We start from the raw sequence: 17,193 nt of genomic DNA, 5'->3' as shown, positions 1-17,193 counted from the left end.
AGGTTGTTGAACTAATTAATAACAATGAGGTCTTTACTTCTCCAAGAGGGTTTTAGGATTAAATGAACCAAAAAAATGAAGGAATGTAGACTTCAGATTTTCTCTAGGAAACTCTTATTAGTGGGGTCAGGACTGAAAAATACTAAAACTACCACAGTTATTTGCAGGAAAGAATTCTCATACCCGGCTGGGTACAGGGAGTGGAAGGTACTGGGGTGGGGGTAAGCAAGTTTGTATTTGTCTGCTATGCCTCACCATTAGATCTATTTATTTTGCTTTTTTTTTTTTTTTATTTTAACAGGTTTCTTTTCTTTTCTTTTCTGTCATAGGGTTGAACTCAGGGTCTGGGTGCTATCCCTGAGCTCTTTTGCTCAAGGCTAGTGCTTTACCACTTTGAGCCATAGCCCTACTTCCAGTTTTCTGGAGGTTAACTGGTGATAAGAGTCTTGGACTTTCCTGCCTGGAATGGCTTTGAAAAGCAATCCTAAAGTCTCAGCTTTCTAAGTAGCTAGGAATACCAGCAAGATCAATTTTGTCAGACTGTATAGGGCTGGGTTAGTGAGGGAAGCATCTGTTGCCTTTAGCCCTTCTGAAATATCTGGAACAGGGGAAATGAGGAAGGAAAACCACTAGGGGCAGACAGATGGAATATTTTGAGACTTTTCACTCAGAGGGGTTGGGGGGTGGGCTGAGATAGGATCTCCTGAGGGGAGCACAAAGAAAGAATGAGAAATAAAGAGAACATGGATGGGAACATTGTGTTCTCCCCCACTCCCTCTCTGTCCCTCCCCTGCTCCTCCTCTCCCCACCACCTCACTTGCTGGTGTTCTACCACTTAAACTAAAAGCTAGTTAGTTGGAGACTTAATCTTCTGGAATTTTTTTTTTTTAAACCCAGGATGGCTTCAAACTGAGATTCTTGAATCTCAGCCTCCTGAAAGAGCTACAATTACCTGTGTGAACCCAAATTGCTCATCTTGACAGTTTAAAGAAACATGGAGCACAAAGAATCCAAAAAGACTAAAATCAAACATGCAGAGATGTAGGAAAAAATTGTATTTATTCTTTAAAAAATGTTCTCAAAATCTTTAAGGAATGACCTGATTTTATAATATCTAGAAACAATTTTTCATCCTTCTATACATTTAACACAGTAAAGCCAATCTAGAGATGTTTTGTTCAACAACAATCAATACTTCTACTGAAAAGATAAAAGAAAACAATTTTAATATGGAATCAATGTTATGTACAGCTGCACCTTTACATCAAGCTGGCTTAGTTCTTTGAGGAAACTTAATTACAAGTTATGTAGATCACAGGTCAAAGACAACTAAAATATAAAATAATTTCAATTAAATATTTTAGGGCAATTGTAAAGTATATTAAAAACTGTCTTAGAAAATTATTTACAACTTTATGGTAGTATAAACTCTCTAAACTTCAAATCAATCTATGCATTTAATACAAAAATAAAGTTTAAGTTCAAGAAACCAGACATCCCCCTATTGAGTGGATGCCATTATTAAGAATATATACTAGGTGAGGGGCTGGGAAGGTGGCTCAGTGGTAGAGCACTTGCCTTACATGCATGAGGCTCTGGGTTCGATTCCTCAGCACTACATAAGCAAAAAGAAGCTGGAAGTGGCGCTGTTGCTCAAGTGGTAGAGCGCTAGCCTTGAGCTGAAGAGCTGAGGGACAGCACCCAGACCCAGAGTTCAGGCCCCACGACCGGAACCCCCCCCCCCAAAAAAGAATATATACTAGGTGATAAAATTAAAAGTAAAACCATAAAACACAAATTCCAAAAATTTCCTTAGTTATTCAAAATATTTCAATAAAATATTTTTGGGCAATTCTAAACTATATTAAAAACTCTTAGAAAATTATTTAAATTTTGATACTACAAACTCTAAATTTCAAATAAATCTATAGATTTTATACAAAAATAAAGTACAAATATAAGTTCAACAAACCAGATATGTACCCTGTTGAGTGTATATCATTATTAAGAATATATTCTAGGTGATAAACTTAAAAGCAAAACTATAAAAAATGTTTCCTTAGTTATTCTAACATTTAAATAGCTTAGTAGTAATGACAGAGTTTCAATGTAAAATTTTCATTTGTACAAAAAGAAGTTACACAGTGCCCTGAACAGACTCCTTTTCAGTTTAGGGCATGTAAAAAAATCAATAAAATAATAAAAATTCTTACAAAAGTTGATGCGCTATGGAAACTGTATAAATTATAAAATTTTCAGTTGCTTCTCAAGTTGAGTCCTTTAAAAAGGAAAGTTAAATGTAAACTGGAAAACAAAACCCACTACTATAAGATAATATATTGATCTATTCCATCAAAAATGTTCTCATACTTTGGCAACCATGATAAACTAAATTTTTTTAAAAATACATGGTATTATGCCTAATTAGGAATGCTAAACCATTTTATTTAAATACACATTGTCATGAAATATCTTTGGGCTAATGTAAGAAGGACTTAGCCAAGAGGCATCATATTGCTGTGTAAAAAGTAGGTTGTACTCTTTAGAAACTATGTACTAAGTGCTACCAGTGGCTATTATGAAACATTGATAGTAGTTACAGTGGACTTTTGCCTTGAGTTATGAATTTAGCATTTGGCCTGGTGCTCTTAAATATTAAAAGGTAGATGTGTGACTTTAATAATATGCCCCTTTTATTTTTCTAAGAAGTTGTGTTAAAATGTCAATAAATATATTTTTACTGTAGATCCAAATCACATTCTTGTAGAGAAAATTCACATTAGTTTGACATATTATCCTACAATGTGAACTTCAATTGTAGCTGAGTCCTCTCCATTCTCTCCAGTGGAATTATAAACATGACATTTAGTGGAGAATTAATTGTGTGTATCAGCATAAGCAACTAAACAACTGACCAGGTACTTGAGGCTTCTACCTTGGAAGAGAACAGATACTGACATAAGGAAACTTTTAAGTGGCTCATTTTTCTAACACAGTAGTGCAAGAATTTACTCGTAGAAAGAAGGGAGCATGATCTCATCCTCATTTATCCCTTGTTCATACCGCACAGATGAGAAACTTGCCAAATGGAACCGGTTTTTCTGGCACAGGAACCAGATCAGCCCAGTGATGAATGCTAAGATGCTCAACACCACAAACGTGATGACCATTCCTCTATAATCAGGGCCTGCAAGGGGAAAAGGAGGACAGGATGCGACAGGGATCATTACTATTGATCTTATTCTGTAAGCTGAGTGCATCACGGATCCCATGTGCACATGACTGCTTTAACATCAAATTTGCTCTCATAGCAAACACTTACGTGCTTTCTTCTCAAACTTAAATCTTTACCTTTTCATTCAAATCTCCTTTATTGCGATTGATTAAAAAATTTTTTTCCCCTAAAATGGCTGTCTAGATAAGATTCAGTCTGTCTCCTGTTTTTCTGGATCTTGGTCTCATGGTATAACTCAAGGCCTTGCATATGGTAGGCAAGTGCTGTATTACTGAGATACACCTTCAGCACTTATCTCATGACTTTAAATACTACTTTTTTTTTCCAGAGCTGAGGACAAGTCAGGGCCTTGTGCTCACCAGGCAGGTGCTCTTCTGCTGAGCTAAACCCCAGCCCTGACTTTAAATACTCTCCCTATGCTGAACAATTCATCTCTCACATAGTCAGCTGCATATTAGAAAGCTCCATATGAGTATCTCTTCCTTATCCTGATAACTCAGAGGCCAGAAAAGAATTCTTGACTTATATTGCCCTAGCCTTGTTCCCACCTATCCTAACTCTTGGTTGCTTTCTGTTCTATTTAGCATAGAACTGAAATTGTCTTTTGCTCTTTGGGGGAGAGGCTGACCAGGGTTTGAACTCAGAGTCTCAAGCTTGCCAGTTAAGTTTCTATCCCAGAGCCTTGACCTTTGTTTCCAACCCCTTCAAAGCCTGGCACCTACCTACAATCTAGCTTCTGGCTGAGCTCTCAGCATGCTCTGTGAGCTGTGCCCTTCTCCTAACCTCTGCTGGGGTGGCCTTGCAGACCTCAAGCTTAGCATCTGACACTCATTTGCATGTCTTCTGTGGTACTCTAATCTACTGTGCACATGCATCTAGTCTTGGCCACACAGTTTATAACTATTTGATTTTTGCTTCTCTTTCAGAATGTGATCTGCTTATATACTTATCTGTTTCCTCTACTACATTTGTAAGCTTGTGAGAAGAGGGGCTTAATTTGTCTTGTTCAGGTGAATCTCAGTAAGTAGAACAGAGCATAGCAATTCAGTGATGGAATAGATGCCAATTATGGCAAATGGAGTTTTATCTCTTAATATTTGTATACTCAAATGGGAAGCTTTAGGCCAGATGTTTTAAAATGTTAATGTGAAATTTTAGAGCTTTCTCCAAAAATAAAGTTAGTATTTTTATAGTTATTTTATATCCGAATTCACAATAATGTGTAAGTACAAGTTATGAGTTTATTTTTGTCAGTTGTGGAGCTTGAACTCAGGGCCTGGGCACTATCCCTGAGCTCTTTAGCTCAAGACTAACTCTACCACTTTGAGCTACAGTGCCACTTTGAGTGGTTAATTGGAGATAGGTATCAGTGGGACTTTTCTGCTCAGGCTGGTTTTGAACAGTGATCCTCAGAACTCAACCTCTTGAGTAGCTAGGATTACAGGTGTGAGCCACTGGTGCCCAGCCACATTATTATTTTTTAAAAAAGACACTCTGAACATTTTAAGTAGTTAAATTTAGTTTTAGATTGTTTTAAAATTAATCATTAATTTTAGGGGATTGCAGCTAGTTAAAAATAGACATTTCAGCTTCTATATAGTCAAAACTATAGTATTTTATTCTATAATTTGACTATATAGAAGCTGAAATGAGAATATGAAACCTGAATAAAATACATTCACCTTGAAGAAATTACTTCCCAATATTATATATGCATGTGTGAAATACCACTGTGAACCACTGTGGCATACACTAGAATGACAAGGATGTAAAACAGGTCCTGTTGAGGGTGTAGATACTAGTGGGAGGGAGGAAGGCAAACTGAAAAGGGGAAGGAGGGTGAATATGGTCAAAATATTACATATACATGTGTAAAAATGGAACAATGAAGCTTGTTGAGATTGGTTTAGGAAGGAGAGGAAGGATGAAGGAGGAATGAGTCTAATCAAGATACAGTGTATGCATATGGGTAAAAATGAAACTCCTTTTTTTTTTTTAAATGAAACTCCTTTGTACATCTAATTAATGTTAACAAAAACAGGGGAAAAACTTTAAAAAATCACGAAAAAGAAAGATTATTTTATATCTTCGACAGCTTCTTTTTCTAAGGGAGAGAATTATGTATACTCTGGACTAAAATTTTATTGGAGAATTCTAGATATACTGTGCCTTTCCTGGTACTTTTTTTTTTTTTTTTTGTCAATCATGGGGCGTGAACTCTGGGCCTGGGTATTGTCCCTCAGCTCTTCAGCTCAAGGATAACGCTCTACTACTTGAGCCACAGTATCACTTCCGGCTTTTTCTGCTTATGTGGTGCTGAGGAATCGAACCCAGGGTCTCATGCATGCAAGGCAAGCACTCTACCACTGAGCCACCTTCCCAGCCCCATCCTGGTACTTATTTTTCAGGGAGAAAAATTTCATGGTTTAATGAATATTTTGGATTTACTTTATAACTATGTCAGAGCCAAGTATAAAATCAGAGCGGATGGATTATCTGCTTATTTGGTGACCTGTTCTGCTAAATATTTCCTTAAGAATGGGCTCCACTGGCTGGGGATGTGGCTCAGTGGTAGAGTGCTTGCTGCCTAGCATGCATGAAACCCTGGGTTCGATTCCTCAGTACCACATATACAGAAAAGGCCAGAAGTGGCACTGTGGCTCAAGTGGTATAATGCTAGCCTTGAGCAAAAGAAGCTTAGGGACAGTGCCTAGGCCCTGAGTTCAAGCCCCAGGACTGGCAAAGAAAACAAAAAGAATGGGCTACACACTTACCCAGAGGAGCTTTGCAGAGGACTCTACTGTAGCCATGTAAACATTCAACTTTTCTCCAAGTTTCATTTGAAGCTAATAAAATGCTACATTTCCCATCAACATTTTTACTTTTATTTTCCCATTTGACAAATGTTGCTTCTGTTCCATCTAGCCAACTCCAAGACTGATCTGAAGAAAGACATTAAATAGGATTATATAGTATACATATGACTATACTTACCATTCCTAAATTACTGGGTTCAAAAGCATCTGGCTCAACTAATTCATTTACTTTGAATACTGCAGTCTTATATGATAATCATTATTTAAAGAAAAACACTTACAATGAACAAACTTTAGCTGCACTCATCCCATTTCAAATGCTCAATCCTGAGTGGCTGATACACACTACCATGGACAGTGCAGAAGAAAGAGGAAGTTCTATTCAACACTAAGATTTTTATTTTGATATGTGTGATCTGGTGATCTGGTGAGTGTGCATATTTATGGTGTGAGAGACAGATTTGTAGGGATCAATATCCTCCTTTCCTTAAGAAGACTGACATCACGATATTTAAGCTGCTGTAAGAAGAAGGGTCCAAGAGGGTTTAAAACACCAGCCCCCTCCAATGTCCATTCTTTATTTTCAGCTGAGGTGGCACCATCTGCTGGTGTATACACACAAATTCCAGTTCATTTAAATGGCCAACTTTGAATCTATTCACTTTTTGGAAATTACTTAATATTTTACAATTCATGTTTATTTCATTTACTTAAAATTTAACTTTTTGTAAAATGAGAATCAGATTTCTTATTATTCTACCAAATTTGTATTCTTAAATGCATTCTATGTCAGTTCCAAGTTCAACTCGGACCTTCTATCTATTATTCTTGAAAAGACGTTCCATAAATTCTCTTAAAAATCAATTCTTTACAGTTGTGCCAAGCTTAACAAAACACCATTAAGACTTAATTTTGATTTATAGTAAAAATATTATAGGTTCCTTGTTGGACACAGACACAGCTGTAGAAAAAATCCTCTCATGTTGGTCCAAGGATTTTAGGAATAACAGTCTCCAACAATTCCAGTTGACAAGCTAATTTTCTGTTTCATTAGGAGCTCTCATCATTACTAAAGTTATTTACATATTTCTTCAATACTTCAGAACCTGCACATCTAGCTTACTGATCAATAAGGAGCATTTGAGTCAGCCAATATTTGACACTCTTTAGCAAAGCTGATTGGTATTTAGTAAGCAGCACACACAAATGCATCACTTACCACCAGAGTGTTGTAATAATCCAAGCCAAACTCTCATGGTAATATTATTATTTTCCCTCATCAGTCTGCTCACGAATTTATTCTCATTTTCATTCTCTATGGTGACAATAGTGGCAGAATGATCTGTTAGAGGAAAACAAAGCGTACCTAATTAGTTGTGTGTAAACTAGCAACTGTTTTATCCTGAGCTATCCGTTGGAGGAAAAAAAACTTTCATTAGAAAAATAACAAAAAAAATCAAGCTTTACATAGAAAGTAAACTGGAATTTGTTATAATTTAAAAGTACTTCCAGAAATAGTTTCCCAGAATAAATATTTTTAAACTGAAAATTTACATAATAGGCATTACATGTCTTCAAAATATTTGCCTGGCAATATTTCTTTTAATCTTGGCATTGTCTAATCAGAGAGACTCTGTGAACTGCTAGTCATAATAATTAGGGCCTATAGCAGTAGAAATACATGGCCTATGGATGTTTCATATTTTTTCTTCAACAAGCCTTTTGTATAACTCAATTTTAAACTTGTTTCTGCTAAAATAGAATTAAAAACCAATAGGTTTGGAATACTAGAGACCATTAGCCCTCTTTTAATATGATCTTATACATATAGTTAATCATGCTAATTTTAAGTTCTTAAAAATAGTATAGAATTTAATGAATGAGTATTTTTGAAGTTGGACAGGAGCCATAAACCAGAGAATCAGGTAAGGGGTAAAAATAAGTAATAATTAGGGCTGGGAATGTGGCTTATGGGTAGAATGCTTGCCTAGCATGCATGAAGCCCTGTGTTTGATTCCTCAGTACCACATAAGCAGAAAAAGCCAGAGTGGTGCTGTGGGCTCAAGTGGTAGAATGCTAGCCTTGAGCACAGAGAGGCTCAGGGACAGTGCCCAGACCCTGAGTTCAAGCCCCAGGAATGGCACAAAAAAAAGAGTAATAATTAGACTTGGAAAGATTCTAAATGAAATCCAATAATTCTCCACAACTTGAAATACCTATCTGTATGTGAACTAAAGCATTTCTTTTGTGGTTGAGTATACTTTCAGAGGATGCATAGGTAGTCTTTGTAGTACACTCCAGTGTGTATGTGTTTTCTAAGTTACGTTGTCTTAATATTATACATCCTAGAAGATTATACTGGAAGGAGTAATTACTACCTCACAGAGGAAACTGAGACTCAGGATTTGTTCAGGTTTACATGGCTAGTCAGTTATAGAATCAGAATGTCAATTTTAGTCTTTTTTGTTGTTGTTGTTGGTCATGGGGCTTGAATTCTGGGCCTAGGTGCTGTCCCTCAGCTCTTCAGCTCAAGGCAAGCATTCTACCACTAGAGCCACAGTGCCACTTCTGGTTTTCTGAGTGGTTTATTGGAGATAAGAGTCTCATGGACTTTTCCTGCCCGGGCTGGCTTTGAACCACAATCCTCAGCTCTCAGCCTCATGAGTAGCTAGGATTACAGGCGTGAGCCACTGAGCACCGGGCAATTTTAATCTTTTTAATAAGATAGTTTTGAGAGTATATGATTTGCTTTTGTTATGTCAATTCATTCATTCCTACCTTTGAAGCAAGTGTTGTTTTCCTTCTCATTGTTCAGATGAGAAAAGAAACATTCCATAACTTCTACTGTGTCACTTAAGATACTAGATGTGGAAGTTCATTTGTTATTTTCACATAACGGTTTACTTAGTCTTCTTTATTTCTTCTCATTTACTTTTCCTTTCCACTTATCTATTTTTTATTATTATTTTCAAATATTTGTACATATCCATTTATGTGGACAATGCATCCTTATTGGTGTCACCCCTTCCATTATTCTCCCTTTTCTTCACCTACCCTTGCCTCACACGTCTCATTAAGAATCCTAGTTCCATTTTTATGCATCCATGTACTTTTTTTTTCTTCTTTTTTTAAATTTAATTTAATTTAATTTGTGAACATACTGTACAGAGGAGTTACAATTACATGGGCAGGATAATGCGTACATTTCTTACCAAGCATTGCAGCCTCCTCCTTTGTTTACCCTTCACATCCCTTCCCAGCTACCCCTTCCCCTTTTTTTTTCTTCTTTTGGTTCCATTTCTGAGGCTTGAATGCAGGGCCTGAGTGCTATTCATGTGCTCTCTTTTCATCATGGTTAGTGCTCTACCACTTGAGCCAGAGCTCACTACCTATTTTTTGGTGGTTAATTGGAGATATGAGTTGCATGGGTCTTCCTGCCTGGGCTGGCTTCTAACTACAATCCTCAGATCTCAGTCTCCTGAGTAGCTAGAATACAGGAGTGAGCCACAGGCATCCAACTCATGTACTCATGATTATATTGACAATTTCCCATGACTATTTCAATATTCATTGACCATTTACATTATAAAATACTTAACCATATCCTTTATGAGAAATGCCATTATAAAACAGTCAATATGCCGGGCGCCGGTGGCTCACTCCTGTAAACCTAGCTACTCAGTAGACTGAGATCTGAGGATCACAATTCAAAGCCAGCCCTGGCAGGAAAGTCCGTGAGACTCTTATCTCCAATAAATCGCTAGAAAACTGGAAGTGGCGCTGTGGCTCAGCGGTAGAGCATTCGCCCTGAGCTGAAGAGCTGAGGGATAGCATCCAAGCCCAGAGTTCAAGCCCCACGACTGACACACACACACACAAAAGAAAACAGTCAATACTTTCCCAAATGTAATATTTGTTTCCTATTATTTCCTTAAGTAAATGTTCTAAGAATTAAATTAAAGATTTAAAAAGAAGGAACAAATAGTAACTTACCAAGTTGTAGACATAACTCTTTGGCCTCTGAAAAACTGTGCAATGCCTGGTCAGCTACGTAGCAGTGATCAGCATACTGGATCCACTGTGACCTGTTGTCTTTTGCCTCTGGACATCTTAACGAGTATGTAAGAGGGGATAGTGCTTTAGCTGTGAAAGTGTTAGACACAGCTGTAATAATGAGCAGAAAAATGTGACTGTTTTTCTAAATCTCAGTTAGTATTCCTATTTCCAATGCTTCTGTAGGCAAGAAGCAATTAATTAAATTCACACACCAGAGAAAGTCACACCCACTCTGTAAATACTCATTCTAGTTTGCTTTTTAGGACTATTATCTTTGTAACTTAGATGACAGGAAAACAGTGCTCAGCCCTCTATGATAGAGCTAGACTTACTATAGTTAATCTAAAAACAGCCGGAAAGACAGACTTGGAAAAACAACCTAATAGGAAACAGGCTAATGGGTTTGATATTTCTCTGAAATAAGTAAAATTCTTCCTTTCCTTGGATTCCTTTTTATTTTGATAAGTCTAAGTTTGCAAGGACATTTAAAGAACTATTTTAGAACTCACACTGTAAGTAAAAATTTGGAGGGCTTGGAAGGTGGCTCAGTGGTAGAGCGCTTGCCTTGCATGCCTGAGGCCCTGGGTTCGATTCCTCAGCAGCACATAAGCAAAAAGTAAAGAAAAATTTGGTAGTTTTATGAAGCACAGCAAAATCTCCCCACAGCTTTCGTATGGTTTCCCCTTTAAGTCAATATTTTGTGCATGTGCCAGTATGAACGTAAGGCCTCGAACTCTCATTCCATTTGCTCACTCAGGGCTCACTTGTGGCATGTCTTCAGCTCAACATTTTGCTAGTTGAAGTTAGAGTCTTGAAGCCTCTATGTGACTTTAAACCACATTCCTCCAGGTCTCTGCCTCCTAAACTGCTAGGATTACAGGCATGAGCCACCTATACTCAGCAACTATTTGAGGACTCTCAAACTTCAATTGCTTTTCTAAAAAGTTCCATTTATTTTCTTTGCCTAACAATTGAAATCAGTGCTTGATAGTCCTTTACAGGGACAGCTCAGCTTTTGAAAAACATTGCTGAATAAAGAAAAATTTCCCAAGTTCTTTTTTTGTTTGTTTGTTTGTTTTTTTGGGTCCGGTCATGGGGCCTGAACTCTGGGCCTGGGTGCGGTACCTCAGCTCTTCAGCTCAAGGCTAGCACCCTACCACTTGAGCCACAGTGCCACTTCAGGCTTTTTTTTTTTTTTTTGCTTCTGTGGTGCTAAGGAATCGAATCCAGGGCCTCAGGCATGCAAGGCAAGCGCTCTACCACTGAGCCACCTTCCCAGCCCCAAATTTCCCAAGTTCTAAAGTAAAATTTACCTTATGGTAGAACAACTGAAAGGCTATGGGAACAAATTCCCTGAAAAAATGCATCACAAAGCATCACTTTTTGTAATTTTAAAATTGTGATTATAAAGGTGATATACACAGGAGTTACAGTTATGTGTCAGGTAAAAAGTATATTTCTTTTTGAACAATGTCACCCCTTCCCTTTCTTTCTTTCTTTCTTTCTTTCTTTCTTTCTTTCTTTCTTTCTTTCTTTCTTGTATATTTCTTTTTGAACAATGTCACCCCTTCCCTTTCTTTCTTTCTCTTTTTCTTTCTTTCTTTCTTTCTTTCTTTCTTTCTTTCTTTCTTTCTTTCTTTCTTTCTTTCTTCTTCCTTCCTTCCTTCCTTTCTCTCTTTCTTTCTTTCTTCCTTCCTTCCTTTCTCTCTTTCTTTCTTTCTTTTTCCAGTCATGAGGCTTGAACTCTGGGCCTGGGCGCTGTCCCTGCACTCTTCAGCTCAAGGTGAGCACTCTACCACTTGAGCCACAGCGCCACCTGCAGTTTTCTAGTGGTTTATTGGAGATAAGAGTCTCTTGGACTTTCCTGCCTGGGCTGTCTTTGAACCCTGTTCCTCAGATCTCAGCCTCCTTAGTAGGTAGGATTACAGGCATGAGTCACCAGCACTGGGCATCTTTATTTATTTATTTTGGTGCTGGTCCTGGAGCATGAACTCAGGGCCTGGGAGCTGTCCTTGAGCTCCTTTGCTCAAGGCTAGTGTTCTATTACTTGAACCACAGCTCTACTTCCAGTTTTTTTTCCTGGTGGTCAACTGGAGATAAGAGTTTCATGGACTTTCCTGTCTGGGCTGGCTACAAATCATGATCCTCAGATCTCAGCCTTCTGAGTAGCTAGGATTACAAGCATAAGTCACTGGAGTCTGGTAAAGTACTATTTTTATAGAATTTGTAGATAAGCCTTATTTAAAATCTGTAAAAAACTTTCATTGAGTATTAGTCATGGACATAAATTAGGTCACCATATTTTAAATACAAGATTATCAAAATCAAATCTTACATTTTGTAGGTTTGTAACAAATAGCACCATCCTTATCTGAGTGACATTTTTCATGCTGCCAAAGCCCCTTTGGATCCAAGAATACACAATTTCCAGGAGATGTTTGGTTTTTCCATGGAATATAGTCAAGAGCACTGCCATCGGACCATTCAAAACTTAATTCTCTTCCCTGTTTTTGGTAGAGAGAACTCAGATAATGGGACTTCAAAAAGAGCATAAAGAACAATATAGATACCTTAAAAATATTAGAATGGGGTGTTTGTTATTTACTTACAAATATTATATATATGGATTTATCTGGAATATCAGACCTGTATTTTCAAAATACTGATTTAGGCCATTTGCAGAATTTAAGTAGGACTTTAAATTTAGAAATAGTTACTATATTGAGCAGGGGTAAAAAAAAAACAAACAAGAAATAATTACTATATGCTGCTACTGGGTTTGTTTGCTTATTTGTTTATTTGTGCTTGTACTGGGGATTGAGCTCAAGGCTTGGGCACTATCCCTTAGCTTTTTAAAGGCACTCTATTTCTTGGACCACAGCTCCAAGCTTGAACTCCTAGCTCTGGCATTTTGCTAGTTAATTAGAGGTAAGAGCCGCATGGACTTTTCTGCACAGGCTGGCTTTGAACCATGATCCTCAGATATTAGCCTCCAGAGTAGTTAAGACTTACAGGTTTGAGCCACTGGTGTCCAGCTGCATTTAACTTTTTTTTTAAATAAGTTTTGTATTGTGAAAATACTGTACAGAGGGGTTACAATCACATGAGCAAGGTAATGAGTACATTTCTTATCAAGCATTGTTGCCTCCTCCTTTGTTTGTCCCCTACCATCCCTGCCTCCCACCTCCACAACTACCCCACCCCCCGCCCACCTAAATTGTAAAGTTTGTTTTTCAACATAGTGTCTTGTACATCTCATTGTTGCAATGGGTCAACCTGTATCCCTATTTAAACAATTTGTTTTTACCCTTTAGCTCTCCAAATTATACCAACATCAAATACAGTGAAAACAGGGGTTATACCGTGGGGGAGGGACATACAAAGCAACAAAAAAATCACCTAGTACCTTATAAATATGTTTAACTTTTTGTTTTTTGTTTTTTTTTTGGGTCCGGTCGTGGGGCCTGAACTCTGGGCCTGGGTGCTATCCCTCAGCTCTTCAGCTCAAGGTTAGTGCTCTACCACTTGAGCCACAGCGCCACTTCCGGCTTTTTTTTTCTTTTTGCTTATGTGGTGCTGAGGAATCGAACCCAGGGCCTTAGGCATGCAAAGCAAGCACTCTACCACTGAGCCACCTTCCCAGCCCATGTGTTTAACTTTTTAAAGGGTGAGTTTCTATAATTTGAAATTAAATAGAATCAAACGGCTTCTATTTATGGGGTCTACAGATTTATAATCAATCCATCCTACACCTTGTTTCCAATGTTTTGTAGCTTGGTGGAATGTTTGTCTGGATAGTTTCCACATTCAGAGGCCAACAAGAGTAGGGGCAAGGAAGGAAAGTATTTCCCAAGAAACCAGCAATGGTAAGATGACTTTTGACTTTTTGTGCTTATAATCTAATCTGACACCTTTTCTCTCATTTCTCTAGTTTCTTCTAAAGAGTATTTAAATGAAGTCTATAACTCTAATCCTAATAGAGAGGTAGTTTTGTACACCAAACATTATGATAAGTCTGCATATATACTAACTAAGAGGATTCAAATAATGGCATAGAAGATGCATTAATGAGCAGAAAGAAATTTTTTTTTTGTAGCAGTACTGATGTTAGAACTCAGGGCCTTGTACAGCACCTTGTGTTTGCTAGGTAGGTTCCTATACCCCCAGCACTATTTTGCTTTTAGTTATTTTTCAGATAAAGTTTCCTCCTGGGCTGGCCTTGGAGAATGATCTTCCTATTAATACCTCTTGTGGATCTGTGATCACAGTTATGTACCACCATGACTAGCTTATTGGTAAAGATAGGGTCTCACTAGCTTTTTGCCCAGGCTGGTCTCAAACTGTGATCTTTCCAATCTCCATCTCCAAAGTAGCTGAAATTATAGACATGTTTTTACCATATGTGGCCCAGAAGATTAATATTAAGTAGTGCTACTTTCTAGGGGAGAAGTGGAAAGAAAGTATTTATTTAGAAGTCCTAAAAGTATTAAGAATTTGAGTTGGCTATTTTAAAATTTTGGATAAAAGTCTCAATGAAAGTATTATTACTCTGATTACTCTGATTTTATGGATGAAGAAATAGGGTTGTAAAGGTAAGTGATTTGTTATGACCATAACATATGTTATGACCAGCACATAAACAGAAGATGTGCTACTAGTGCTGAGACTCAGGTTTCTCTGGTTCTATGTTAGTACTTTTTTATAAACGTTCTAATTGGTCAGTGACAAACAAGCTACAGTGATGCTTTTGAATTATGAGTTCACTGAGTCCATGAGTTGTCCTGACCATTTGCCCAAGTGCATTCTACAAATATAATTTATTTGTTCCATATATTAAAGATAAAAAAATCACTAGGCTAGGCAAACCAACTCCTAAGAGTTAATCTATTACTGCATTTTGATATTTGTTCAAATTTCTACCCTTATTTTATTTTTTTGGATCCGGTCGTGGGGCTTGAACTCTGGGCCTGGGTGCTGTCCCTGAGCTCTTCAGCTCAAGACTAGCGCTCTACCATTTGAGCCACAGTGCCACTTCTGGCTTTTTTCTTTTTGCTTATGTAGTGCTGAGGAATCGAACCTAGGGCCTCAGGCATGCAAGGCAAGCGCTCTACCACTGATCCACTTTCCCAGCCCTCTACCCTTATTTTTATTGTTGTTGTTATTGTTGGTCATGGGGCTTGAACTCAGGACCTAGGGTTTGTCTTTGAGCTTTTGTGTTCAAGGGTAGTGTTGTACTACTTTGAGCCACAGCTCCATTTCTGAACTTTTGCTGGTTGGAGATAAGAGTCTCACAGACCTTCCTGCCTGGGTTGGGTCTCAACCATGATCCTTAGATCTCAGCCTCCTGGGTAGCAAAGATTACAGAAGTGAGCCACCAGCATCTAGCAAGTTTCTAACCCTTAAAATAACAGACTTGGGAAATTTCTGGAAGAAAAATGAAGACTTACATCATGACTCGAGAGGCCAACCCATAGTGGGAATCCATCACGTTTTACGATATCTTCCAGAAAGAGCTGGTCTTGTAGGTCATGAACACTGGCCAGATGTCCTCCACTTTGAGAACACAGGTTTAATGCTTCATACCATGTAACTTTTTTCTGAATAACATTATAAATGCCATCTTTATATGGAATAAGCTGTGGCAGTGTAGTATTATATTCTTCCTTATAGTCAACTATAATACATACAATATTTAAAACAAAAGTGTTATTTGTCAAAGTTAAATTATTTCAAATATGTATTTTGGATAAAATTAAATGCAACCATTTAAAAAGCTAAATAGAACCGAGTTTGTTGTTCATGAGGAGGTAAAATACACACTTTACCAACAAATAAAGCAAGGCCTTTAAATTTTATAGACATATACATGATATTTACTTAAGAAATTCCCATAATAGGCAGAGATAGAAAACAACAGTGCTGCAGTGCTGACAGAACTGTTGGCTCTGAACATGTGTGAGATCAACTATGGAGGAGAAATTTGTCTGCATCAGGAGACAGAAAGCCTGCCTTGAAAACTAGTGTATGAAAACGAAGTCTGAACAGAAATAAGCTACAGTGCACTGAAAATGGGCAAATGAGCAATACAAGTGTAATGATGAGGGTACTGAAAAGAATAAAGGCAAGTGCTCCCAATGGTTAAAGCTATTTGAGCACAACACTAAATACTGTAATATGCTGGGTAACTATTCAAAGTGTAAAACAAGTAACATGAATCCACACTAGTACTAGAGGGCTAAGTGATATTAAAATATAGTATATATCCTCAATGAATTTTACTCATTCATTAGAAATAATGAAATTGTACCATTTGGAAAAAATATGTTAACTGAAGTAAGTCAGGCCCAAAGAGACAAAGGATCTATGTTTTCTCCTATATGTGGAAACTATATCTAGCTAATAAACTTCATAAGTAAATACATTGGGTGGTATGAAAGTATATACGAATGTATTAACTGAATGAAACACAATAGATATAAAGGAGATCTCAAGTATTGTTTATTGGAAAGCCAAAATCAAGGTTCAGCAAAATAAAACACCAGGAAGCAGGTACTCGAAAGGGGTGGGGTGGAGTCAAGAGGGAAGAGGTAGATGAATAGAGAAGGGGGGGAAATGCAGACAAGAATCCAATGCGTAGCCTATAAAATTAAAAGGAGTGAGGGAAGAGGTGGGTAGAGGAGGATGAGTGAGAATGTTGAAAAGGGTGACATTGATCAAGATACACTGTACTCATAATCTGCTTTGTTAAATGGCAACTACTTTGTACAACTACTTTGTGATAACAACAATTAAAAAAAAAGATGGGCTAGGAATGTGGCTTAGTGGTGGAGTGTTCTCCTAGCATGCATGAAGCTCTGGGTTCTATTCCTCCATACCACATAAGCAGAAAAGGCTAGAAGTGGCACTGTGAGCAGCTCAGGGACAATGCCCAGGCCCTGAATTCAAGCCCCAGGACTGGAAAAAAAAAAAAAAAGAAGAAGAAGGTAAATAAACAAAGCTTAGGAACTTTCTATTTTATGTCTCCATCTCTTCCCTTCACTCCTAAATTAAGAGTATTCACATGTTATTGAAGAAAAGATTTGGATC

General features: G+C 37.5%; 1 protein-coding gene and 1 long non-coding RNA gene across 4 annotated transcripts in view; one reads left to right on the top strand and one right to left on the bottom strand.

Moving 5' to 3' along the window:
• Nucleotides 1-17,193, bottom strand: part of LOC138827026 (CD302 antigen-like) — a 112,239-nt gene that overhangs the window by 26,524 nt on the left and 68,522 nt on the right. Inside the window, exons 30-35 of one of the 3 annotated variants that reach the window (XM_070022538.1) lie at nucleotides 15,555-15,781; nucleotides 12,443-12,611; nucleotides 10,045-10,215; nucleotides 7,271-7,393; nucleotides 6,010-6,177; nucleotides 1,946-3,187 (exon numbers count right to left, since the gene is read on the bottom strand). In XM_070022538.1, the coding sequence (XP_069878639.1) occupies nucleotides 3,009-3,187; nucleotides 6,010-6,177; nucleotides 7,271-7,393; nucleotides 10,045-10,215; nucleotides 12,443-12,611; nucleotides 15,555-15,781 (1,037 nt within the window). In that variant the 3' untranslated portion in view covers nucleotides 1,946-3,008. Of the gene's footprint in view, nucleotides 1-1,945; nucleotides 3,188-6,009; nucleotides 6,178-7,270; nucleotides 7,394-10,044; nucleotides 10,216-12,442; nucleotides 12,612-15,554; nucleotides 15,782-17,193 lie in introns of those variants that run through there. The other 2 variants (XM_070022548.1, XM_070022564.1) reach the window with 2 other exon arrangements.
• Nucleotides 1-17,193, top strand: part of LOC138827118 (uncharacterized) — a 43,307-nt gene that overhangs the window by 4,602 nt on the left and 21,512 nt on the right. Inside the window, exon 2 of the long non-coding RNA XR_011371975.1 lies at nucleotides 13,881-13,973. This is a non-coding gene — a long non-coding RNA (uncharacterized lncRNA). The remainder of the gene's footprint in view (nucleotides 1-13,880; nucleotides 13,974-17,193) is intronic.

This window comes from Dipodomys merriami, unplaced genomic scaffold, assembly GCF_024711535.1.
Source record: "Dipodomys merriami isolate MVZ:Mamm:240054 unplaced genomic scaffold, mDipMer1.0.p SCAF_1, whole genome shotgun sequence".
Lineage (NCBI taxonomy): Eukaryota > Metazoa > Chordata > Mammalia > Rodentia > Heteromyidae > Dipodomys > Dipodomys merriami.
The sequence above is the reverse complement of the archived record's forward strand: the minus strand, read 5'-3'. Positions and strand labels throughout refer to the sequence as shown.